At 37.7% G+C, this 27,500-nt stretch overlaps 2 protein-coding genes and 1 long non-coding RNA gene across 7 annotated transcripts in view; 2 read left to right on the top strand and 1 right to left on the bottom strand.

The window, feature by feature from the left end:
- Positions 1–5,166, top strand: part of LOC115217595 (endoplasmic reticulum membrane-associated RNA degradation protein-like) — a 47,267-nt gene extending 42,101 nt beyond the window's left edge. For all 5 annotated transcript variants that reach the window (XM_036507371.1, XM_036507372.1, XM_036507374.1 and 2 more), the window contains one exon: positions 4,999–5,166. In XM_036507371.1, the coding sequence (XP_036363264.1) occupies positions 4,999–5,022 (24 nt within the window). In that variant the 3' untranslated portion in view covers positions 5,023–5,166. The remainder of the gene's footprint in view (positions 1–4,998) is intronic.
- Positions 5,167–5,201: 35 nt separating this feature from the next.
- On the top strand, positions 5,202–7,707 carry LOC115217404 (trace amine-associated receptor 1-like). Its single transcript, XM_029787094.2, has one exon. It carries the CDS (start codon positions 5,230–5,232, stop codon positions 6,400–6,402), a length of 1,173 nt encoding a protein of 390 aa, XP_029642954.1. The 5' UTR covers positions 5,202–5,229; the 3' UTR covers positions 6,403–7,707.
- Positions 7,708–21,460: 13,753 nt separating this feature from the next.
- LOC118765393 overlaps positions 21,461–27,500 on the bottom strand; it is a 7,629-nt gene continuing 1,589 nt past the window's right edge. The window contains exon 2 of the long non-coding RNA XR_005001252.1: positions 21,461–23,079. This is a non-coding gene — a long non-coding RNA (uncharacterized LOC118765393). The remainder of the gene's footprint in view (positions 23,080–27,500) is intronic.

Raw genomic sequence — 27,500 nt, 5'->3', positions numbered from 1 at the left:
TCTGGACCCCAGCTGAGAACCACTGGTCAGAAGGGAAGAAGTATTATCTGATGTCAAAAAACAATGGCAATCAGATATTCATTGTCATATCTGCCAGATTGGATATGTTATTGTTTACATTGAAGTTAATATAAGGATTTGTGACAGGCAGCTGATAATGGAACATCTATGTTTATTTAGTTTTGTTTTTTCTTGTATATGTTTTTGTTGTAAGCTGTTTCTTACCTTATGTTGTTTTCATTTCAATGTCATGTTTTTAATTTCTAAATGGGTTAGCCATATTTGTTATAGGGGTTTCAATGTGTAACAATAATGTATCTCAAAAAGTACTTCCCAACTACAGAAGTTGGAACTCGTGTCTTCATGATCATTATGACTCTTTAGCATTTAAACAAGCCATATCTAGCCCAAATATTCTACCTGTTTTATGACCAAATCAACCAGATCCAGCCTCTCATACCTACCCCTACAATGCTTTTCTAAAAAAAAAAAAAAAATAGGTGCAGGAGTGGCTGTGTGGTAAGTAGCTTGCTTACGAACAACATGATGCCGGGTTCAGTCCCACTGCGTGGCACCTTGGGCAAGTATCTTCTACTATAGCCTCAGGCCGACCAAAGCCTTGTGAGTGGATTTGATAGACAGAAACTGAAAGAAGCCCATCATATATATGTGTGTGTTAAAAAAAGTCCGTTTCCTTGTTTGATTTTATGTTTTCGTTTCTCGTTGTGTTCTACATTTATTTGTGGTGTCCTGTACTCATATATGCATGTATATATACATATAGATGTAGGTTTGTACATATATCTATGTATGTATGCATATGTTTTATTTATTAAATTGTTATTATATATATATGTATATGTATGTATGTGTGTGTGTATATGTTTGTGTGTCTGTGTTTGTCCCCCCAACATCGCTTGACAACTGATGCTGGTGTGTTTACGTCCCCGTAACTTAGTGAATCAGCAAAAGAGATTGATAAAATAATACTAGGCTTACATAGAATAAGTTCTGGTGTCGATTTGCTCGACTAAAGGTGGTGCTCCAACATGGCCACAGTCAAATAACTGAAACAAGTAAAAGAGTAAGGAGTAAAAAAGAGTAATTGCACCATCGAAATCTTAAAGCTACAAGATAAAATCATGATTAAGTTCAAAATAATGTGAATAGATAAGCATTGCATTTGACTGAGTAATCTGATAAAAGAATGAACTAATTGCCCAAGTCATACAGTTGACTATATTAAGTCTACTACTAATTTTATCAATCACTGGTAAGGCAAAGCCGACTCAAATAGAGATTGAACTCAGAAAATAAAGGGACATAATTAAACACTGCTATGCAATTAGGTCGTAATTCAACCAATTTTGCCAATTCATTACTGGCTTAACAGAAATAAATTAAGATAATAATTTCTTATATAAACACCAGGGACAGTACATTTGTGGAAGGGCTTGGGCAGTACTTTACATCAAACCTTGTAGGAAGAAAGCAAACTTTAGCTCCATAGAATATGAGTTTAGAATATTCCATAAAATATAAGTTAAGGCGGTGAGCTGGCAGAAATGTTAGCACGTGGATGGCCACGATTTTACTTAGCCTCACATGTCTTCTCAAGTACAGCAAGTCACCACAAGTCCCAGTCCTTTGTCATCTCATCAATGAGACCCAGTGTCTGAAGACCCTTTCTCACTACTTCACCCCATGTCTTCTTGGGTCTACCCCTTCCACAGTTCTTTCCACAATTAAAGATCAACACTTCTTCATGCAGCTATCCTCATCGATACGCACCTTAAATCATTTACACTCTGTCATACATGCACACTGGCTTTATTTCTTTCAAGCTTTCACATGTTCTCTGTAGTCATCACCCATGCTTCACTGCCATGTAGCATAGTTGTACATACACAAGCATCATACAATCCGCCTTTCACTTTGAGGGAGAGGCCCTTCATTACTAACAAAGGTAGTAGCTCTCTGAACTTTGCCCAGCCCATTCTTATTCTAGCAACTTCCTCCTCCACTGCTACTCGGTAACTGAAGCTACTCCTACTTACTACTTCTAATGATCCCCGATCCCCCATGAGCATTTGGGGAGGTCTATTCTCTGCACATTCTTAGTGTTTGTTGTACATGCACATTTTCCACACAAAGATTATTTTCTCTGTTAACCTTCTTGCAATATTGCTACACACCCTATGTGGCCATAGCTTGCACTGGGTACAACATAAGGAGTTTCTAGCAACACCCTTCCTACATATCAAGCAGGTTTATCTCCTTGAAAGGATTTGTGATTTGTCTGTTTTCCTACTTACTAGGACTTTGGTCTTTGCTAATTTAACTCTAAGGCCCTTTGATTCCAGACCTTGCTTCCACACCTGAAATTTCTTTTCTAGTTCTGGTAGTGATTCCGCTATAAGGACAAGGTCATCAGTGTAGAGGAACTCCTAGGGGAAGCCAGTCTTGAATTCCTTTTTTATGGCCTGGAGGACTATGATAAGCAAGAGGGGGCTGAAAACCAGTGATCCAGATTGCAAGCCAGCTACTTTCAGAGAGGGATCAGGAAATGAAGGTTGACTTCATTGAAAGCTTTCAACTCATCTGAATTAATCATAATTCCACCTCCACTCCCACTGAAGCCAGCTTTGTTCCCAATCTCTCTATAATTTATTGCATTAGGTAACATTTTGGTATTACACAGAATAGTAATATTAATGTGGGGAGTTGTTTTCCATTACTTTAGAAGGTGTTTGTTTAATTCTTTAGTGTTTAAATTATTCTGTCAAATGTAAAGCTTATTTATTCATATTGTTTTGAATTAATCATGTATTGTATCAGAGCTTTGAGATTATGATAATGTGATTGTCTATTTTTTGGATGACATTGTAGGGTAGGTGTGAGAGGCTAGACCTGGCCAGTTTGAACTTAAAACAGGAGGCATATTTGAGCTGGATATGGCTGGTTAAATGTCAAAGAGTGAATTATTTCTATCGTTCTTTTTGTTCTGAATGAGAAAATCCTCAAACGTATCTTAATCCTTCAAAAAAAAAAAATGGGTAAGAAATCACAATAAGAAATATTTCATTTAGGAAAACAAAAATTAAAAAACCTTAATCCCTTTATCTTCCAACCCCTCTACCATCTACCCCAATAGTACTGTCCCCACTAAGTCCTGACACCCACAACGTCCTACACTTTCTATTTATTTATTTTGATATTGTTTTGTGTTGTTTGTTTTATGTTTATTTCTTTTGTATACCTAAACCCCTTATAATCTGGGGTTTTTTTGTCGTGTAAGGTGACTTTAGGTCAGTGCAAAAAAAAATAAAATAAAATAAAAAAGGAGCAGGAGTTGGTAAAGAGAGGGACCTCAAAAGAAATTTATCCCGCCACCAAAGTGTGACTGGCGGATCAGAAAAGTTGAAGAATGCAGAAAAAGCAAGAGAGAGAGAGAGAGTGGGGTGGAGAGGGGGCAAAAAAAGGAGTAAAGGACTTGTTCCAAAATAAATTATGTTTGATGAGAGGATCAGCAGAGGAGAAAGAGAAAGAGAGAGAGAGAGAGAGAAAGAGTGAATAAGTATTTTTCCCCCTCTTCCTGTTACCCCTGATCTCACCTCACATTTCCTTTCCCTTGCCTTCTTGCACGTCTTGTCCTGGTGCAAGTCAATAACAAAGAACTACTGCACCTCTGAGGGTATGTATGAGTGCGTGTGCTTCAGTGTACTTGTCTGTGTATGTGCGTGTGTGTGTGTGTTCATTCTTACTCAACTGTTTGCTTAAACTAGTGTTGCTTAGTAGAGAGATAAAAGAAACCTACTTTTCCCCTCTCCATTTTTTTTTTTTACATTTCATCTCTCCCTCTCTCTGTCTACTTCCTTCTCTCTATCTCTATCTCTCTAACCCTCTTTCCTACTATCTCTCTACCTCTCTCTCCTTCTGTGCACTCTCTCTTTTTCTCCTATTTCTTAACTAGCTCTTATCTCATCTTTTTATTACCCTCTCTTTACCTTCTCATGTTTTTTCTGTCTCTACCTAGCCATCTAGCCATTCATCCATCTATCTATCTATCTTGCTATCTATCTATCTGTCTGTCTATCTATTCTCTCGTAGCTGGATCCTTCTCTCTCACTTTCATTTAATCTTTCCTTTGCTTTTACTTCTTACTCCAACATCTTAAATCTCTCATTTTCCTCTTTCTTTCTTTCTCTCAACCCTATACACACACCCACACATACACGCACACACACATACACGCACACACACACACACATAAACAACATATACATACTCTTGCATGTGTAGAGAGTAAGGATTTCATTTTTACTTTTTTAATATTTCTTTATTTTTTGCCTTAGATTTGCTTTATTGAACTGGGACCCCTTAATACATGCTACTCTTGGAAAAATGCAGGGACAAATTTTCACCCACTTAAAAAACCCATCAGCCTCTTCAAAATCATTATAAGAAATGTTTAGCAGCATTTCACCCATCTTCACATTCTGAGTTCAAATACCTCTGAGGTTGACTTTGCCTTTCATCCTTTCGGGGTCAATAAAATAAGTATCAGTCGAACACTGGGGTCATTGTAATCAACTTTCTCTGAAATTGCTGGCCTTCTGCCAAAATTTAAAACCATTATTATTATTAAGGCAAAGAGCTGACCAAACCGTTAACACGCTGGACAAAATGCTTAGCGGCACTTTATCTGTCTTTATGTTCTGGGTTCAAATTCTGCCATGATCAACTTTGCCTTTCATCCTTTCAGGGTCAGTAAAATAAGTACCAGTCAAGCAATGAGGGTCGGTGTAATTGACTTAGTCTGTTCTCCGAAGTTGGTAGCGTTGTGCCCAAATTTGAAATCTCTGCCAGCTTGTTACTTTTGCCTTAATAATAACACACACACACACACACATTAATTTCCTTCTTGTTGTTTTTCCAGCTATAATTTTTTTTCTAATGCTTCTAGAAGTCTTCATCATTCTTTTATATATTTTGCAGGTTTCTTATTCTGGACCAAAATGATAATGTCAGAATCAACAGAATAGAGAATGAGAAACAACCAAAACAAATCTTCAAAGAAGTTGGAATTTTTCTTTTTTTATTTTATTTTAGTAAAAGAGGCATTTGAGAAGAATCAAAAGACAGAAACCAGAATTATGTCTTGTGAAACTTAAAAAAAAAAACAAAGAAAAAGAAAAAATTAGAAAGTTTAAAGAAAATTTTGCAACTATGGAGAATCTAAACTTGTTATCATTGGTCTCCTTACTGGTACCAATAGTCCTTATCTTACTTATTCTTCTGGGAAACATTGTAGTAATCATATGTATCCTATACAGCAAACAGCTTCAAACTGCCACCTATATCGCAGTACTCATTCTAGCATGCTTTGACATCACTCTTGCGTTTTGCCTGCCATTTGCTGTCATGGAATCATACCGTCCCCTTTATTTAGTCTCAAACCAAATGCTGATAAATATGTCTGGTGCTTCTCTCAGTGCCCAGTGCTTGATAGCTTTCAATCGCTTCCAGACTCTGATGAAGCCGCTTTCCTATAAGGCAAATGTCACAATAAAAAGGACACTCTACTTGATTGCCCTCACGGTTTTCTATTGTACTGTTGTAGCATGGACACCATTTCTTATTGAATGGGAGACAAATGGACTCTTGTTATTTGATGATAATATTTTTCTCCTTCAAGTCATTTTGAAAAATACATATGCACTGTTTTTTGTTGCAGTCTTTATTCCAGTATGTCTTGTGACGTTTTTCTGCTACTATAAGATATATGGAATCGCAAAACGCCACAGTGAGATGATAGCAGCTCTGGAGATTTCACTGAATCACAATGGTAGCTTAGCATGTAGAAAAACAAAATATGCCAAAACTATTGCCTGTATCATCTGTGCTTTTCTACTTTGGTTTCCTTTTCAAATGTGTGTGGTTTTTGAGAGTGCAACCAATTTGAAAACCATGAAGAGATTTCGGACTGGTCTACTTTATTTAGCTATTTTCAACTGCATTTTGAATCCATGGATCTACTCCTACAATAACTCGCAATTTCGTTCTGCATTGAAACTCATCTGCAGGAATATCTATGAACAGTGTTTGAAATACAAGAGACAGTTAATTAATGAAATCATCAAAAAGCCCTTACACAGTGCCACTCTTCCCACATTTACCATATTACCAGTTTATCAAAACAAAATTCAAAGCTGCTGCTATGAATATGAAGCTTTCCTTCATGCAATTCACAAGAAAAGAAAAACCTGCTTCTTTTGTCCCCTATTAAATTTACCACAAACCAGAATTACAGAGAGTGACACACAAAAATCCCATTTTGCAACCAAGAAGCTTTTCCATATTCCTGATATAACAACCCCTGTGGATAATTTAGTGACATGAATCTTCTGGAAATGTTAAAAGTTTGAGAAACTGAACCAGCAACAAAGTAAAAATCCCTGAAATGAAGAAACAAACTTTTGTACTTCTGAAACGACATCTAAAACACCTAACATTATAAAGGATAAAAAAGTTATGGAAGTTTGAACTTCAGCCCAGTTTTTATTTTAAATTAAAAAAAGAATATTTATTTCGTTTTTAAAAAAGGTAGTATGTACCCAACAAAGTATGAATGGATGAATTGGGTGATATGGTATTTATGCATTTCCCAAAGGAACTGATAAATTAATTTCTATAACTGATACCAATCCAGAAACTATTCTTTGATGATTCTACAATATTGGTTCACCCATAATAATGGTGTTTTTTTCGTTGTTTTTTTTTTTTTTTTTACATTAGCAACCAGACTTAAACAACTGAAAATTGAATATATTTTGACCCATGTACTGGTGATTGGATACGAACCACAAATTCTTACTTGGTTGCTTGAGACATTATCAACACAGACATCCATCCAGCCTGATTCTTTTTTTTTTTTAACTTTTGTTTAAAAACAAATAGTGGAATGAGATTGTGTGACATTGATGCCTTTATTAAAGGGACCAGCTACAGCCACATATGTAAAAAGAACAGGAATTAACTTCAGGCAGTCCCAGCAGTTGACTTATCCAAAACAGCCCTACACTCACCTTCAGCATTATCTCCAGCATACATTATTTGCACCCTCAGTGACAACGATGATGATGGTGGCGGTGGTGGTGATAGTGATGATGATGATGATGATGATGATGAAAATAATGATGGCGGTGGCAGTGGAAACAGTTGTAATAAATTACTTTAAGTGCAATATATGGAACATATATTGTCGTGTTACGAGAACAGACTAATACCTTACTAAAAATTTTACTTTAATCAGATATGAAAGAATGAATGAAATAAAATGCAAATTCCATCTGCTCTGTGCAATGTTTGAACTTTGAACTTTCGATAACAACAATATTAATACCAGCAGTAGCAGTAATGAACACCAAACTTGGGGAAATTAAAATCACCCTGGTTGATTGTCTACCAGCTCTGTCGTCATCCACCCTTATGTAATAAATAACTAATGATCCGGAAACATGGAGACTAAAGGGCATAAAATATCATGCTACTGACTCTGTTAGCAGTAATAACATTTTGATGCCAAGATGCTAAATATATGACTCAACTTGCCTTTAAATTTACCATTGTAAATTGGCTACAAATGTACATACAATAGCCATAGCAAATTTATAAAGGAAAAAAAAATTTGTGCCTAATATTAAATGACGACGATGATGATGATGACAATATTTTCCATATTTACATGTGCTTATTTTTCTCCCACCGACAGCTATGTCTTTCCAACATGTAACCACTCCTCTATATGAAGTCGAGATTGGAAATTAATTTTTAACAGTCAGGTAGATTGAAAGAAAGCAGAGCTATGTACCTTGCTCAGGGACACCACACAATTGTTGTTTAGCTTCAGATCATCCCTGATCAAAGCGACAGTCCAGCCATGACCATTCCATCTTTTTTTTTCAAATGTATCTAATATGTCGTTCCTGTTTGTTTGCTATTTCTAGCGTGTCCAGTTACCATTTGGATCGTTGGTTCACTCGTTGACTTGTTAACTACACAATAATTATCTTGGTCTATGGTTAGGTATTCAAACCTTGAACTTGCGATCAAATTCAACCAGAACCTCAACAGTCATTGTCTTATTGAGAAAATGAAAGTTCAGCTCATTTTTATTTGAGAAATTTGTTACATGCCTCTGGAAGTTTTGAGTTGGTATTTCACGAAGACGATAACAAAACATTCAATGTTTGATATTCAGTAAATGATCAATAAATAAGATATGATAACAACTTGATGCAGTAGGAGGTGTAGAGAGAGAGAGAGAGGGGGGGGGAAATGTTGTTGGATGGGGTTATCTGTGAATCTGAATGTGATAATGTGTTTGGTGTGTGTGTGTGTTAGTATATGTATGTGTAACATGTAATTATGTGCATCTGTGGCGGGGGGGGGGGCGCAAGAGAGAGAGAATGTGTGTTACTGTATGTAAAGGGATCGGTATTAGGAAAGATATCCTGTTATAGAAACCGTGCCAAAGCTAATACTGGTGCTTGACATCACCCTACATCTCGTTGGATCCTGTGAAACCGTCCAACCCATGCTGGCATGGATAAGGAACGTTAAATGATGATGTGTATGTAATTGTGCTTGTGTGTGTGTGTGTAATTAAGTGTGTATGTTGAATTCATGTGCCTCTGTATATGTTGTGATTGTTGTTGAACGCCATGTCAGCCCTTGTCAAATAGACATATCAATCAAAAATATTGAACCCATGACGCTCACTACCACTTATATTTTTAGTCACTGTATATCCGGGACTACAATATCCCATGCATCTTATTTTGCTCTTTTCAGACGGTAAGATAAGATACGGTGGAGACTTCGCTACATACAGGCTTGCTCAGTGGCATATGTATGTGTTTGGGTGCATATGTTATATGCATGTGCGGTGTGAATGCGAAAACTATGAAGAGACATACATACAATAACTGCTGAATTTATTTCAGCAAGAGAAATCTATCATCTGTTTCATATGATGATATTTGTAAATATTCCGGTGAATTCTAAGAAATAAAGAAAGAAAACTTATATTCTTATTGATGCTGTTGTTTTTATCTTTTAGACAAATCCCTTTATCCTGCCTTTTTTTATGTTATGGAGTTACCTGATGCCTGGTCAGCTCTCACCCTGTAAAGCTTTAATTAAATCATTCCAGACAATATAATCAGAAATACATTATCCAATTTCTTTACTGCCCACAAGGGGCTACACACAGAAGGGACAAACAAGGTCAGACAAACAGATTAAGTTGGTTATATTGACCCCAGTGCATAACTGGTACTTATTTAATCGACCCCGAAAGGATGAAAGGCAAAGTTGACCTCGGTGGAATTTGAAATCAGAACGTAGCAGCAGACGAAATACAGCTAAGCATTTCGCCTGGCATCTTAACGTTTCTGCTAGCTGTCTTCTTCTTTTAAGATAAAGCATGACAAAGCAGTGAGCTGAGAGAATCGTTGGCTTGCCAGGTGAAATGCTTAGCGGTATTTTGTCTGTCTTTTTGTTCTGAGTTCAAATTCTACCATGGTCTACTTTGCCTTTCATCCTTTTCGGGGTCAATAAAATAAGTACCTGTTGAGCACTGGGGTCGATGTAATTGACTTTACTACTTCAGGGTAAGAGTATAAAATCTGCACTCCTCTATCAAGCTATGTCAAGCCAGTGTAGCAGGGTAAGCTCATCAAACTAGTATGAATCCAAATATGAAATAGAAACAGCACTAATTAAATAAACATTATCAACCACACATACTTAACATATATACTTTGTGTATTTACTGGTAGGCTGCAATTTGGTGTTGAGTTTGCTCTCTCAAAGCACAAGATGTTAAAACATCTGAAAGTTATAAACATGTTTCGCCTGTCCATGACTTTCAGGTGTTATAACATCCTGCACTTTGGGAGAATAATCTCCACCATACTGAATCGCAGCCTACTGACAAATACATTGAGGATGTGTATTAAGTATATCTGGTTAATGATGTTTATCAAACCAGTATGATCTGAAGCTTGCTTACCAACCACATGGTTCCGGGTTCATTCCCACTACGTGGAACCTTAGGCAAGTGTTTTCTACTATAGCCTCGGGCTGACCAAAGCCTTGTGAATGGATTTGGTAGATGGAAACTGAAAGAAGCCCATCGTATATATATGTGTGTGTGTGTGTGTTTGTCCCCACCAACATTGCTTGACATTGATGGTGGTGTGTTTACGTCCCCATAACTTAGCAGTTTGGCAAAAGAGAACAATAGAATAAGTACTAGGCTTCCAAAGAATAAGTCCTGGGGTCGATTTGCTCGACTAAAGGCAGTGCTCCTGCATGGCCAGTCAAATGAGTGAAACAAATAAAAGAGTAAAGATATATATATATATACACGTGTATGTATTTGCGTATCTGTGTTTGTACCCCCACCATCACTTGACAACTGATGTTGGTGTGTTTACATCCCCATAACTTAGCAGTTCAGCAAAAGACACCTTATAGAATAAGTTCTAGGCTTACAAAGAATAAGTCCTGGGGTCAATTCGTTTGACTAAAGGGGGTGCTACAGCATGGTCACAGTCAAATGACTGAAACAAGTAAAAGAATATTAAATATGTGTAAGTGCATTTACATACCTACAAGGTGGCATCTAACAGAGTTGATAGGGTATCACATTAGAGAGAGAGAAGGGGGAGAGATGGAAGAGGTAGGGGGAGAGGGAGTGAAGGAGAGAGTAGTTTGTACCACGAGTACAGTCTTGCTGTTGTGACCATAGCAAAGATGTTCAACTCACATCAATATAATTTACCTACCTGTAAATACTCCACATAGGTGGCGAAGTCATTAGAAGGGTGGATAGAATACCTTGTGGTATTTGTTTCAGCTCTCTGCATCCTGAGTTCTAATCCTGCCAAGGTCAACTTCACCTTGTGTCTTTTTGTGGTAAACTACAACTACCTCTACAACAACATCAAATCTTTCTTTCATTCATCTCCCTTGTTCCCTCAACCTCTTATCCCTCTATCACCCATTCTGTCTCCATTTAATTTTCTCACCATCCTTATCCATTAATCTCTCTCTCTTTCACCATAAAACATGTCTCTCTTCCATTAACTCCTGGTATTATTGTTTCTCTTCTGTTACATCTCCCAGCACTGTCTCTTCTATTTCTTTCTCATCTAAAACCCTCTCTCCTCAATAAATTTATTCTTACCAACATACTATCCATTTCTGTCACTATCTCATAGTAGTTCAGTTTCTTATTTCTTTATTGCCCACAAGGGGCTAAACATAGAGGGGACAAACGACAGATAAAGGGATTAAGTCGATTACATCAACCCCAGTGCGTAACTGGTACTTAATTTATCGACCCCGAAAGGATGAAAGGCAAAGTTGACCTCGGTGGAATTTGAATTCAGAACGTAACGGCAGACGAAATACCGCTAAGCATTTCACCCGGCATGCTAACGTTTTTGCCAGCTCACCGCCTTCAAAGGTTAGTCAGTTTCGCCCTTATGTCAGAATTGAACTCATAGTCAGACACTCAAATGTCAAGTCTTCGTCAAGTTCGACCAAAGGGTGAAGCCTATCTCATAGTAGTTCAGCTTCTGTCATCAACCTGACTTCTATTTACCACCTTAGAGTAGTGAGGCTCTTTGGCCTTGCAAGGTACAAGGCAACCTCACTCATTCTGGTGCTATGATAATATTCATACAGAACGTTCTGTAAAGGGGTTGATGAACAAGCTGAGATAATGTAAGATGTAGCAAGCACTTTATTTTTGCCAAGGGTATGACAATATCTTTAGAAACCATGATTTGTGATTGGCACTACATAAGAACCAACTCAGACTATAGCAACCTGGAAAGCAGACATTAAATAATGATGATATTTTTCTTGACATAGTTGTAAGACAATTGTTAGAACATACAGTGTGTCTTGGATATTATTAAACTTGGCAGTGCTCCACACTCTCAAATTTGAGACAGGAACATAGCCTTTATGTGGTTAATCAACCAATCAGAAGCAACTACATATACTTCAATTTGCACAATATCATCTTACAACTGGCAACATACATAGATAATGTAGTGTTTGATGCTCTCAAAATAGAAGGGATGACTGCAGCTCTAATTCCTTTGGCCACTGACTTGCACTAGGGTCCACTAATATTTTTGACTCTTAAAATCAGTGCCCAAACAGGGACATAGTCCAATGATTGAAACAAGTAAAATTCAAAAAATACATTTCACAGCCTTGATTGCAGATTAGCTTGGGACTTTTTAGTCCCAGACCAATCTTAATCCAGTGATTGTTTAGCCTTAGATTTATCTTGATCCAGGCATTGTATAACCCTAGATCAATCCTGATCCAGTGATTTTTTAGCCCCAGGTCAGCTCTGATCCAGCAAACTTATGATCACAATGGAATTCCAGCCATGACTGTCCCATCTTTTTTTATTGAGCATTGTGTCTTTAAGACCGTAATAACCAATGTACTCCTCCTTTTCAAAGGCAGTAGGATGTAATTTGAGAAAGATTTAGCTACTATTTCTTGCAGGCCAAATGATCACATAGACTCCCTTGTTATTCTACCTACCTGGACCTATCAACTGAATCATTCACTAAGGCCAGCAGATGTCAAAAAGTTGGTGAAATTTTATCCTTATCACATTACACTAGTTGTATGGTATCAGGAGTGGATGCATTATCAGTGCTAGGCTTTGTGCAGTGGGTTGTGAGGGAATCAAGGCTACAGGATGGGCCCAAGTAGTGGAAGCCCAATGTGGTAATGATGCCACAATCTGATCCTTGACAAACCAACAAGGTAAGTTGATGAACGAACCTGAGGCTTTTCAGGAGCACTTCAGCCAGCTTTTCGGTGGGGGCGGCAGGCTGGATAGTAGGAGGAACCTAACGGACTTCCTTGCCAGGCTGCCGCACCTATCAGAATGGGATGCGGAGTGCTGTGAAGGGGCCGATCACACCTGAGAAGGTAATCAAGGCTATGGCAGACTGGGGCGCAGGTAAGGTGCCAGGACTGGATGGTCTACCCTATGAGTTGTATAAGAGTATGCCAGACTTGTTCAAGCACCTGCTGGCAAATGTCTACGCGAACTGGCAACAGAATGGGTTTATTTTGCAAAGACCCGGACAAGGGGGATTCCATTGATAATTTTCGGCCCATCACTCTGCTAAATGCAGAGTAGAAGATTTTGGCCAAAGTGTTATTGAAAAGATTGGTGCATGTCACGGATGGTCTGATCGAGTAGGCACAGACATGTGCCGTTCCCGGCAGAACCATCGAGGATAATCTCCATTTTATATGGTACACTTTAGAGGGGTTTGATAGTAATTCTGGCAAGGGTGGGGCACTGCTCCATTTAGACCAATCTAAGGCATTTGATAGGGTTGACCATCGCTACATGGTGTCCATTCTGGCACAGTTCGGCCTGGGTCTTGGCTTCCTCAGGTGGATCATTCAGATTTATGATAACATCAACTCAGTAGTTTGGGTGAATGGCTTCATATCGAAACCGTTCAACACCAAATGCTCAGTTCGTCAAGGATGCCTGCTCTCCTCGCTTTTGTACGTAATGGTTCTTGAGCCATTACTGCAAAAATTGATCGGCATTCCAAGACAGCTAGGTTGTGTAAAGTTGGTTTCAGCTTATGTGGATGACATCACCATCACTGTAACAGAAATGGATCACCTTCAGAGGGTAGGCAAGGCCATTAAGGTTTATGAGATGGTGGTAGGAGCAAAAGTTAATCGAGAAAAGTCAGTCAGCTTGAAGCTCAGCACCTGGAGAGGCAAGTCGATGCCTCCTGACAGCGTTGTGGGACATTGAACGGAGAGTCCAATTATGTTGCTAGGAGTTTGGTTTGGACCAGACCTCCAAATAAAGAACTGGGCCGAGGTATCAGGCAGGGTGACCTACATAGTCAAGACCTGGTCTTGGCAGTGGCTATCCCTGAAAGGGAGGGCGGAGGTAGCCAATGTGTTCATTGCATCGGTCATCACCTACTGCCTAACCATTGTTCCTTGCCCTGATTCATGGTTAATCAAGCTAGAAAGACAGCTCTTCCACTTCTTGTGGAAGGGCTCTCCTGCTATTCCGTCACTCGAGCAATGACTGCAGTAGAGGTTCCACCGCATTCTTTTATAAAGGGCTTGTAGAGACGGAATGTGACGATACCTTAGTGGAAACCCTAGGTCTCAACGATAATCAGCTGGCCAGTCTGTTCTGACATATATTCAGGCTAAAGACTCTGGACAACTTTCAGAAGTCTCTGGCATGGCAGTGTTACTAAGGAGCCTTACCTGTTCAGTACAAGCTCACAAGGCATGGAGGTCGCGGCTCTTCAACTTGTCCAAGATGCGAGCGGGATAGGAAAACCGTTCCGCATGCTATAGTTCAATGTTCAGAGGTGTCAGATGTGTGGGTTTATGCTGAACAACTGTTGTCAAGTGCAAGAAGAGTACAGATATTGACTGAGTCTATAGTAAAAATTGACCCGCTTGATTTCCTTTCGAAAGAAGGAAAGAATTTGTTTTCTCATTGTAGTAGCAATTGCGAGAGAAGTGATTTGGAAGACGAGGCTGAAAGGATTAAAGTCAGGTACCTTCATCTCTGGCCCTGAATTGATGAATTACTTCACCTTTCACCTTAAAAGGAAGATAAGGCTAGAGAGAAAATGCCTGACTGTGAAAATGTTTGAAAATTAATGGAAGAATGTAACGCAGATGTTGCGTGTGAATGTAACCTCATGAATGCAGCACAGGACATGCCTCGGGTATCAATGGTGAGGCAGGGCTTGTGGGGTCCGAATTAAACCTGCCTCCCCACTGCATCTGTAATGTCTTCCAGTCTGTCCTATCATTCGATTTCCTTATATTTTTATTTTGTGAATTTTTAACTTCATATTAATGTAATAACCATTCGTTCACCTGACCCCAATCAGATTGTGTTGTCCTTTTCTATGTTGTCCCCTTGTGGAAAGTAAAAAATCAACTTATTCTTAGTGCAAGTTTTGAAGAGTGCCGTTCAATTTTAACAGTTATTTTTTCAAAGCTATAATGGAAGTGACAAAGGAGCATATTTGGTATATTTTGTTTTATGAGTACAATAAAAGCAACAATGCAATGGAAAGTGCAGTATATGGGGATCAGACAATAAGCGTAAGCCAGAGTCAATCGTGGTTACAGAAATTCCGAGTTGGAAACTAGTCTAGCAGACAGGCCTAATCCTAGATCTGTAGAGCTTGTTGAGGACACCCTGCAAACCTTGGTGGAACAAAATCCCATTGTAACTGTTGAAGAACTAGCAGAGAAGCTTGGATTTGGATATTCAATCATTCATCAATACCTGCGTGCCACCAGAAAAGTCAGCAAATTGGGTAAATGGGTTCCTCATAAACTTTCCAAGTCTAATTGTGCGCATAGGGTGAATGTGTGCTCTTCTTTGCTGTTATGTCTCACAAATTAACCTTTTTTGGACCAAATAGCAACTGGTGAAAAGAAATGAGTTCTCTATAAAAATGTCAAGTGCCAAAGACATTAGACAAGGAAAGGAGAAACACCAGCACCCTTGGCTAAAAAACGTCTTCACCCACATAAGGTGTTGTTATCTGTTTGGTGAGATATGAAAGATTTAGTCCACCTTGAACTTTTAAACCCAAACAAATGATAACAAAGCAGTTTGAAGGGGAAATGATGCACCACTGACCACATTCACCGGACAGCGCCCCATCTGATTATCATTTATTCCACAATCTTTAAAATCATTTGGACGGAAAAGATATGAATTCTGTAGACAAGATCAAAATAGTATTGGAGAACTTTTCATCACGGACAAGTGAATTTTGGAAGAGCCTTGCAAGTCTACCAGGTAGATGGAAAAGCATTGTAGAAAATAGAGAGTATATTTTAGATTGAAAAAGAACTTTGTTTATCTTAATTTTCAAAAATAAATTATTTAAAAATCTGCATTATTTATGGAATGACCCAATACGTGTGTGTGTATATATATATATATATACACATACATATATATATATTTACACACACATATATGGAAAAAATGAAAGGGGTGCAATATCCATCATTTCTGATTCAATCCTTCGTCAGAGGGCAGAGAAAAAGAGAAGAAAAATGTCAAACAGAATTTACATTCTCTCAGCTAAGAGGATGTAAACTGTTTGACGTTTTTCTCCAGCTCCTGACGAAGAATTGAATCCGAAACGTTGGATATTCCACTCCTCACAGCAAGTTCACTGTCCCCCTTTCACTTTTTCCCATATTATTTCAAGTCTTGCTGACACAGAGCTATCAAATTATTGCCTATATATATATAAAATTTATTTAAAGGTCACAATACATGTATTAAAATGCTACTAAGTTTCATATGTTGAAAAAAACTCAAACATATTCTTCAGGTGCAAACCACAATTAGTAGTGCTTTAATACATGTACTGCGACTTTTAAATATTTATTTCTCACCAGATGGAGTACTGTTTTTGTTGAATTTTCTATCACAGATCAGTACATTATATATATATCATCATTTAATGCCCACTCTCCATGCACCTATATATATATATATATATATATGTAGGTGCAAGCATGGTTCTAGGTTCAGTCCCACTGCATAGCACCTTAGGCAAGCCTCAAGCTGAGCAAAGCCTTGAGTGGATTTAGTAGACAGAAACTGGAAGAAGCCCGTCATGTGTGTGTGTGTCATTGAATCTGCTTCTGTCCTGCACCACTGCTTGACAACTGGTATTGAAATGTTTATGTCCCTGTAACGTAGCGGTTTTGCAAAAGAGATTGATAGAATAAGTATCAGGATTAGCAAAAAATTTAAGTACTGGGGTTAATTCACTTGACCAAGAATTCTCCAAAGAGGTGCTCCAGCATGGCTACAGTCTAATGACTGAAACAAGTAAAAAAAAAAAGATATACTCACACATATATTCATTCATTTCAGGTTCATTTTTCATTATTTTTCCATGCTGGCACAGTTTGGGTGGTTAGTTTTTTTTTTTAATTTTTTGGAGGAAGTATTATTACAGTTAGATGCTCTTCCTGTCACCAACCCTTTCTTGTCTTACAAATAAGGTTGCTATTATTTCACTAATTTCAGAGCACAATGTTAAGGAGGCACAAGCACTTTCACACACATATACACATGATGGAGCTTCCTCTTACCAAATCCACTCACAAGGTTTTAGTTGGCCTGAGGCTATAGTAAAAGACACTTGCCCAAGGTGCTGCAGAATGGAACCAAACCCAAAACCATGTGGTTGGGAAGCAAACTTCTTGCCCACACAGACATGTCTGCACCTGCTATGGGACCTAATGCTCATCAGAAATTTAAACACAATAATGACAAGAGTTCCAACTGATATGATCAATGAAACAGCTTCCTCATGAAATTAACATGCAAGTGGTTGAGCACTCCACAAATACATCTACCCTTAACATAGTTCTCAGGGAGATCCAGCAAGAAAGGGGATGTGACAAGACTGGCCCTTTGAAATGCAGGCACTATTCATATTTGCCAGTTGAGTGGGCTGGAGCAACATGAAACAAAGTTTCTTGCTCAAGGTCACAATACACCACCAGGTATCAAACTCATGATCTAGAGCCAACTACCCTAACCATTTAGCCACACACACTATATAATATATATATATATATATTATATATATATATAATCATCATCATCGTCGTTTAACATCCGTTTTCTATGCTAACATGGGTTGGACAGTTCAACCAGGGTCTGGGAAGCCAGGAGGCTGCACCAGGCTCCACCCGTGAGTGTAGTGGGTGCTTTTTACGTGTCACCGGCACAGGTGCCAGGCGAGGCTGGCAACAGCCACGTTACATACACACACATATCCTTTCTACTATAGGAACAAGGCCTGAAATTTTGGAGGAGGGGTATTTATTTCATCAACCACACACACACATACGTCTTCCATGCAATTTCAATCACAAGGAATTGGTCAGCCTGAAGCATTAGCAGAGAGCGCTTATCCAAGGCACTCCACAATGAGAGTGAATATAGGATCACATGCTTGTAAACTGAACTCCTATACTACACATCCATAATTATTTGGAGAAGTTATGTAATTCTACAAGCCTTTTATCATGGGCTAACTTGGTACTAAACAAGACAGAGTTGGGTCTTACATATGTAATATAGTGGTAAGTGACACCCAACTGTAAGGGTTGAGACTCCCTTCAGCCACAAATAGCCATGAGTTTGCACCTAGAAAGTTCCCCTCCAGGGTACAATGTCTGGGCAAGGTTGTTTGTGGAAGACCAGCAGTTACCCATACATACCAGTCTCCTCTCTCCATGCCACCAATGTCGGCAAAGGCTGATGCAGTTTGGCACCTGTGACATCGTTGCAACTCATTTCTACAGTTGAGTGAACTGAGCAAAGTGAAATAAACTGTTTTGCTTAAGAACACAACACAACACACAGCCCAGTCTGGAAATCAAACTCACAACTTTAAGCCCCATGCTCTCACCACTGAGCCAGGCACCCAACCATATAACCTTAGTATAAGGAATGTTCTCTTGACTCACTAAAGGAGGATGCTTATTTTCTGGAATACCTTTGATTGCAAATCTGCTTGATCATGACTGACCTTAGGCTGAAGAACAAACTCATACTCAAGGATTTCTGCAGCCAGACTTTCTTGGCTGCTTGCACTAAGAACCTATGGATGAGGACTGTTAACCCGAGTATGATGGCTGAACAAAAATAATCATGGTTTGAATATATACTTCTGGTATCCACATAATTGTCAAGCTCAGCAGAGAGCTTTTACATCAGTCATGGGCAAACTGTGACCCACAAGATTTTGTGAATGGCACACTTAAAACATTACCTTGAATCTTTTTAGTACCTGATAATGACTTATGTCTCATGCAGCCCACATCTAAGAAATGATTGACCATGCCTCCTGTTTTACATCACACTACTTGCTAGAAATAGCAGCTAGGTCTCACTTCACTTTTTCTGTTTTGGAAAATGGAAGAGCACATTAGACAGTGTAGTTCTAGATATACAATACAAAGGACAGGGCAAACAGCATGTTTATAATTGTTTTTCTACCAATTAAAAATAACCTAATTGAAATTTATCTAATAACTCCAGCAATGTACTTTTAACAAGGAAATTTAATGTTTTTTTTTGTAACAAATAAATAAAATAAAATAAATGAAAACAACCTATTTTGCATAAAAGCCATAAAATGATGAACTGCCATTTATTGCAAGTCTAATAAATCATGAGAACGTTTTTTTTTTATGAATGTTTTTTTCTTTCTTTCTTCTTGTAATATTATATTATATTATATATATATTTGTATATATTTTTTTAAGACATCTTTCAGGCAAGATGGAAAAAGTCTTCCCTGAGAAACTAACCAATTGTATGAACATTTAATATTATCTGAATAATATTTTTTTTATGATGAGGTATCTCCCATAGATAATTACCAAACATACATACAGACACACAAACATACATAAGATTTCTTTTGAAGGGATTTTAACCAACTTGCATCAGAAATATTTAATATTAAAAAAAAATACAAAAGATCAATGATTTATAAAAAAAAAAAAGAGTGAAGTTCTAAATATTATGCTGGATGTATGAAATGTATAGATTTTTGATTAATCAGAGAGATTCTGTAACCAATTTGTCATTCTTTTTCTCTTCCTCCTTAATCTTATACACATTTTAAATCTTATTTTATTTTGTAATGCCACAGGTGAAGAATGATACTGTTGGTTGAAGGTTTCCAACAGGACAATCACTGCTTCATTATCTTCTTGACGGCAGCAAGTGTGATGAGAGTGTGTCCCCATCTCAGTGTTGAACAAATATTTTCTGACCAATATACATTGGTAAAGGCTACTAAATATATATATTTATACACACACACACATTTACCAATATATATTGGCAAAAAATATACAATAAACACACACACACAAATATATATGTATGTATAAAACATGGTTATCACTAACAAGTATGACATGGTATCATACAACATGCTTTCGCTAATTGCTTTAGGTGCCTATGCAGTTGTGAGCAGACACAGACACTCTCTTGGCACCCCTCACTTTGGTCCAGCAGAACATCCAAGATGCGACAGGCAAAGAGAAATAGAAAATGAGTACCAGCACTGGGCTGATATTCATTTTTAGCTGAGTAAACTGAAGTAACTAAAAACGAAGTGCCTCGTTCAAAGGAGACAATATGCTACTTAGTCATGGATTTGAACCCTCTTCTTTATGAAGGTGAACCAAATACCTTCAGCACAAAACCACATGCTTTTATGTGTGTGTGTGTATGTATATATATATATATATATATATATATATATAATATATATATATATATATATATATATAAGGTAGTAATAGTGAAGCCAAACCAAATAGTAATATTTTGAAATCATTTAATGTGTTTCAAGTTTGCGTACCTATAATAGGAAATGCATCCGTTATGTAAACCTTCCTAAGTGGTGAACAGTCCCCAAATTTTCAACTCCAGTCAAATATAACAAACTACTCCAAATCGTTGTTAAAGTATCCACATAAGTCTCGACTGGTTAGTTTGTACTGGAGCCTGAAGCAAACCTATCAGATGATTTCAAAATATCACTATTTAGTTTGACTACATTATTACAACTTACACATATACATATGTATACATATGTATATATATATATATATATATATATACACACACACAAATGTCAGGCTTCCACATGATTTCCATCTACCAAATTTTTACTCACAAGATACTGGCCAACCTGATGCTAAGATAAAAAAACACTTGCTCACAGTGCAGCACAGAAGATCCAACATGAAGCCAAAGAGATTGTAAAATTAACTTAACTACAGTCATGTCTGCACTCATAAGATATAAAAAAAAATTTTATTTTTTTTATGAAAGATAAAAACAATATAATAGCAAATTCCGATATAAGTAAAATATTAGACCTATGGTGGTGTTATTTTTCTCAAAATACTGTTGTTTATTTGTATAATACATGCACTGCACACATATACACAACCTATTCTATGGTCAGATTATAGGTGACTAAGCCAGCAAACCCACCAAGCTTGATTGGTGAGGAGGGTGATTTTTGGACACTCTAGGGATGAAAAGCAAGACCTGTCAAAGGGCGGAGTAACCCAGTAGAGTCCAGCCATCCAATATAGTCAAGGGTAGATGGTGCTCACAAGCTGCAGTGAAGACAAACCATCTAGAAGGAAATCTCTGAAATAAAAACTGTTCAGCAAGGATTTGCAATGTTATAGTTACGTCAACGGACAACTGGTAATTATATATATATGCAAACACACAACACACACATGCATGCATGATGAAAATACTCAATCTTTAATAGATCACTGGCTTTGCATTGTTTAGTCTGTCAGAGGCCAAATCAATCGTGCAGATCCCTGTTCTTACCGCCATCTCTCTCCACTGTCAGCAGCCAGAAATCATGCATTTACAGAGTAACAGAAGTGAAATTTGTTTAACCAGAAATAAAACCAGTGCAACAGACTCAGCTTGTTGGGAGTATACCACCACCACCAACACATACATACACCTACATATTGCATACAAGTGAGAAGAGCAGGCATGGTAGATATACAGAATATTACCATGTAGAGAAGAAACAAAGTTGATACACCATGTAGTGAGAGGTTATGCAATAACCCAACCAGCTAGTACAATCTCCTTCAGATCTCACATAAGCATCTCAATAAAGGAAGGACAAATCAGATAATGTATTCTTGATATGATGGCCATGGCTAGAATGCCTTTCACTACAGTTGTCTTGAGTTCTAAACATCAACAGTAGAAGCTCTCTGTAAACAGTTTTACAGGAAAGAATTCTGTGAAAGAAGAGGAAAACTGATAAAAACTCAGCAACAAAATCCAACTAGAGAAAATGTTGTTTAACCCAAGGTCAGACCTGATCACAAAGACTTATGATCAAAAGGTATTCCAGACTGGCTATTCAATCTTTTTTTTCCTTGGCTTAATACATCTAGAACTACATCATCATTCAATGTCTTTCCTTCTTTAAGACAGCAAATTGTGGTATGATGGAGACTTGGCTGTTATTTCTGGCAGGTAGTAGCTTCCTTGTTAGCTCAAGCTAAACCAGTGATCTGTAGAGATGCGATTTGAATTGTTGGAAAAATCTTGCTTAATGCTCCAGTATTATCTGGTGAAAGTAAACACACAAACAGTGTACAGAGCGGTTGTTTAATCCCCAAATCAGTCCTGTGTAAGCAAACCTGTAACCAAAAGCATTCCAGCTTTAACCATTTTTTCATAGACATTGTGTACCTTTTATATTGTCCAACACGCCCCTTTTTTTTTATCTTTCAAAATGGTAATAAGAGATTTGACTGAAATTTTTAGTATGGTATGCTTCCATATATGAGCTCTCCTATGGATAATTTGTGTATGAATGTATGCACAGAGTAGTTTTTTTCTTTATTATTTAAATAGAAGGCCTCAAATAAAACTAACAAAGGAATGAGAGAGTGAATGACATTCATGGTATAAGCAGAGTCAAGTCAGTTGCCCATCAAACTATGACTGGAAACTAGATAGTGTACCTCAGACAACATAGTTGAAACAAACAGCTCAAAGCAATCTATTGCTGTAACGTCTGCCTTTTAACATATATGTACATATATTAATAAGGCAATGAGCACAAGAAAAGGACAACATAGACAGGACAAGTTAGCAAACGTGTATATATTTCATCACGCATGAAAGAAGCAGTATTAGTTTAAAATACAATGTGTAGTATCATATATATATATATATATATATATATATATATATATATTACACACACACAACTGGATTCTGCCAAGTTCCCATGGACCAAGTTCCTCTCACAAATATTGATCAACCTAATGATATGGTAGGAGGAAATTGCCCAATACACAGCAGAGGAATTTGAAACACCACTCAGCCACACACTAAGTGCTTGCTAGTGTGTGTATATATTCTATGAAATACCATAAGCAGTATCAAAACTGTATCAGTAAAACTTCTCTAAAATACTTATGTTATCTATCTATAATAGAATCAATAAAGTCTGTAGTACACACAAGCATGGTTGAGTGATTAAGATTATTTCACAAGTTAACCCTTTAGTATTCATATTACTCTGTCAAATTTAATGCTTATTTATTCACATTGTTTTGGGTTAATTATGCATTGCCTTGTAGCTTTGAGATTTCGATGATGTGATTGTTTATTTTGAGAATGATATTGTAGGGAAGGTGTAAAAGGCTGGATATAACCAGTTTGAACATAAAAATGGGTAGAATATTTTGGCCAGACATGGCCAGTTTAAAAGCTAAAGGGTTAAATCCCACTACAGGGTATCTGGGACAAGTGTGATTATCACACCCTCAGGTTGACCTAAGCTTTGTGAGTGAATTTGAGTATATGGAAACTGTATAGAAGCCTATGAGACACTATACCTGTAATTCAAAGGCCTGGCTTTGCCACATTATACAATTGATTCTACCTGAGAATTATGTTGAAGGTACCTGAAGATTATGTTGAGTATTCTGTAGAAAACTCGACTACTTCATACACTAATTTAATGAATAGGTTAACGAACAATTGGACCTGCTTTTATCAAAAACGATGTAAAAGTCAGTCTAAAAATAATAAAAAATACAAGTAAAACAGAGTTAGATAACGCAAAGATTTTGAATGGCACATAAATAAGAAGTATTTCAGGTGTAAATAGGAAGCAAATATCCATGTTTGTGCACAGAACCAACATTTTCTAAAAGAGGGAAGACGATGATTACACCATTCTTACAGAGTGGATTCAATACTGTTGATTATAAAGTTATCAACCTCCTCACAGAAATAAAACACTGAGTTGACCAGGATGGACTTTGACGAAATAATGTAGGAGGATGAAATAAAATACTGTAAGGAATTTGATCTAGCACTGCCGATTCCATCACATTGATTATTGCAAAATTCTGTTACTAAGTACCAGGCTAATTTTTGCAGAACTAATGCTAGAACATAGTTTATCAACTCCCCAACCACGGCCATTAGAGCTTCTACATCAGGCATGAGCGGCCTTTTCTGAGACGTAGGTCACATGAGACATGGCTAATCATCAGGTGAACCATAGAGCCAAACTAAGAAAAAATAATTGAGGTAATTTTTTATTGATGTACCATTCAGAAAGCCACACAAATTGCAGTTTCCTCCATGTCTATTCTATAGAGGCATATGGCTTAGTGGTTAGGGTGTTAAACTCATGATTGTAAGTTTGTGATTTCAATTCCTGGACCAGGCAACACATTGTTTTCTTGAGCAAAACACTTCATTTCATGTTGCTCCATTTCACTCAGCTGCTGGCAAAAATGAGTAACCCTGTGACAGACTAGCGTCCTGTCCATTGTTTCCATGGAAACCAGGAAACTAGCCCTGAGTGTCAATACAACGCAAGAATGATCTTTATTCGTGACCACACTACATGGTTCCTCAAGAAACAATAGCCAAATTGCCCCTTAAACCACATCTTCCCATGTTAAAAAAGGACATTTTATTCTATTTAATTCAGAAGAATGAAAGACAAAGTTGACTGTGGCAGGATTTGAACTCAGAATATAAAGAATCATAACTAATCACTGCAAGGTATATTTTCCAACGCTAACAATTCTGCCAATCCATTGCCATTGATTAGAAGGAAATAGTCAAACTGAACTCAGTACATGACTGGTACTCTACTATTGGATGAAAAGCAAAGTTGACTTTAGGAGCATTTGAACACAGAACATAGAGCTAGAACAAATGCCACATGGAATTTTTTCCAATGCTGTAATGATTCAGGCCGATTCAGAACTTCCCTCTTCCTAATAATAATTCTTTCAAATTTTGGCACAAGGCAAGCAATTTTCAGAGAGGGTGCAAGTCAATTACTTTGACCCCAGTGCTGAACTGGTAATTATTTGGCTCCAAAAGGATAAAAAGCAAAGTTGGCTTCAACACGTCAAGACAAACAGAATGTTTAGCAGCATTTTGTCCTGTGTGCCAAGAATTCTGCCAGCTCACTGTCTTAATAAAAATATTCCTTTCTTAATAAAAATATTCCTTTCTACTATAGGCACAAGGACTGAAATTTTTGGGGGGAGGGGGTTAGTCAATTACATCGACCCCAGTGTTTCACTGATTCCTATTTATCCAAAAGGATGAAAGGTAAAGTTGACCCTAGCAGAATTTTAATTCAGAACAGAGACAGACAAAATGATTCTGGCAGCTCACTGCCTTAATAATAATAATAATAATACTAATGGTTTCAAATTTTGACACAAGGCCAGAAATTTTAGGGCAAGAGTTGAGTATGCTGACTCTAGTGCTCAGATGGTAGGATTTGAACTCAGAATTAAAGAGACAGAAATGCTAGTAAGCATTTTGTCTGATGCATTAATGATTCAGACATCTTGCTGCCTTAATAATTCTTTCAGCTATAGGTACAAGGCCTGAAATTTTGGGGAAAGCAGGGAAGTCAATTACATCGACCCCAGTGTTCAATTTGTACATATTTTATTGATCCTGAAAGGAGAAAGACAAACTCAGCCAGTGCAGCTTTTGAACTCAGAACATAAAGCCAGAAGAAACGCTGTTAAGCAGATTCTGCCAGCTTGCTGCCTTAATAATAAATAATAATAATCCTTTCTACTATAGGCACAAGGCCTGGAATTTTTGGGGAGGGGTTAAGTCGATTACATCAGCCCCAGTAGTCAACTGGTACTTATTTAATCGATCCTGAAAGGATGAAAGGCAAAGTCAACCCCAGCAGGATTTGAACTCAGAACATAGTGACAAGCAAAATACCGCTAAGCATTTTGTCCAGCATACAAATGATTCTGCCAGCTCGCTGTCTTAATAATAGTTACTAAAAGATGAAATTACAAGAATGTGGGCAATGAAGAGAGTAACTGTTATCCTAATAATTGTAGGGGCACTTGAAGACTAACAATCAAGTTTGAGAAATATGTTGGAGAAATTGGAATTGACATTAGGTAGGAGGGCTCCGAAAGGGGTCTCAGAGAGTAGTGTCCCTGCCTTCCTGAGATAGTTTTCCACCACATTTCTTAAAAATCATGGTAGAGGCCTAGATCTCGGGACCACTCATTTCTAGAAACTGTGTTTGGGGGTAAGCAAGGGCATGCTCCCCATAGAAAATCCATCTCCAAAAAAGCCCCATGATAGCAAGGGAGAATGGGCACCAGCCAGCCCAAAGGTTGCAGTGGGCTACACCTGCCTGCCCCGGTTGCTATGGCATTGAGGTAGATCCAGCCACCCCTATTAAAGGGGACAAAACCCGGATTTAAAACACTGGATGATGATGATGATGATGATGATGATGACAGAGTATGAGATTGTGTGATGTTTGTTCCTTTCTGAAGAAAAAAGAGAGATTAGTAACATAAAATGAATGAAATAATTCCAGTGGTGCTAACCAAATTGAATCAACCATTTCTTACATAAGTTACAAAAACGACTGGGTACCAGTGACTGTATACATTGGTCAAGTTGGCTGACATTCTCCCCATTAAATGACTGGTACTTGCAGATGAAAGATGTAAAAAAAAAAATCCCTGGAGGAGAAAGGTAAAAAAAAATTAAAAACCAGTTTTAGTGAAATTTGAACCCTACAAAAAGATGGGATTAAATACTTGGCAGTGGTTTAGTCCAATGTTCCAGGCACACCACTACCAATAATGAGCCAACAAGGAAACCTTGACATGGTCACCTGATCTGTTAGAAATAGCAGTCAAATCTCCTGCAAACCACACTGTAAAAACCTTTTAAATAATGGTAGGAAACATTACATCATGTGATAAGCGATGCTTTCAAAAGTGGGGCTGGTTACAGTTAAGAATGCCACTGATCCTAAGTCTGGTTGATCAGAGTTGACCTAGGGCTCCACAACATCAATAACATTAGGGAGACAGAGAGAAACAGGAGTGAATTGAAGCATTTGCAAATTTTTGTTCCCAATAAAGTGTGTAAAAATTGTATGTGTGTGTGTGTGTGTGTGTGTGTGTACGCACATGTGATAAGCTAACAGAATAAGGAGGATGGTCATGACCTGATGAACTGAATCATATTATAAAACCAAGAGAATTGAGGATATTAATTCTGCTGCAACCTGGATGTTGCTATTCCTCAGGCAAGGTAAGCCTAATCCATATAAGGAGAGAGAGAGAGAGGAAGGTAGAAAAGAAAGAGGGAGAAAGAGAGAGAAAGAAGGGAGGGTGGAGAACAATAAAACAAACAAAAAATTTTTTTCCAGTTTAGATCAAAGTGAAAAAGGGCAATGCTTTCTTCTTTGTATCCAGCT

This window comes from Octopus sinensis, linkage group LG11, assembly GCF_006345805.1.
Source record: "Octopus sinensis linkage group LG11, ASM634580v1, whole genome shotgun sequence".
Lineage (NCBI taxonomy): Eukaryota > Metazoa > Mollusca > Cephalopoda > Octopoda > Octopodidae > Octopus > Octopus sinensis.
This window is presented reverse-complemented; position numbering and strand designations above follow the sequence as displayed.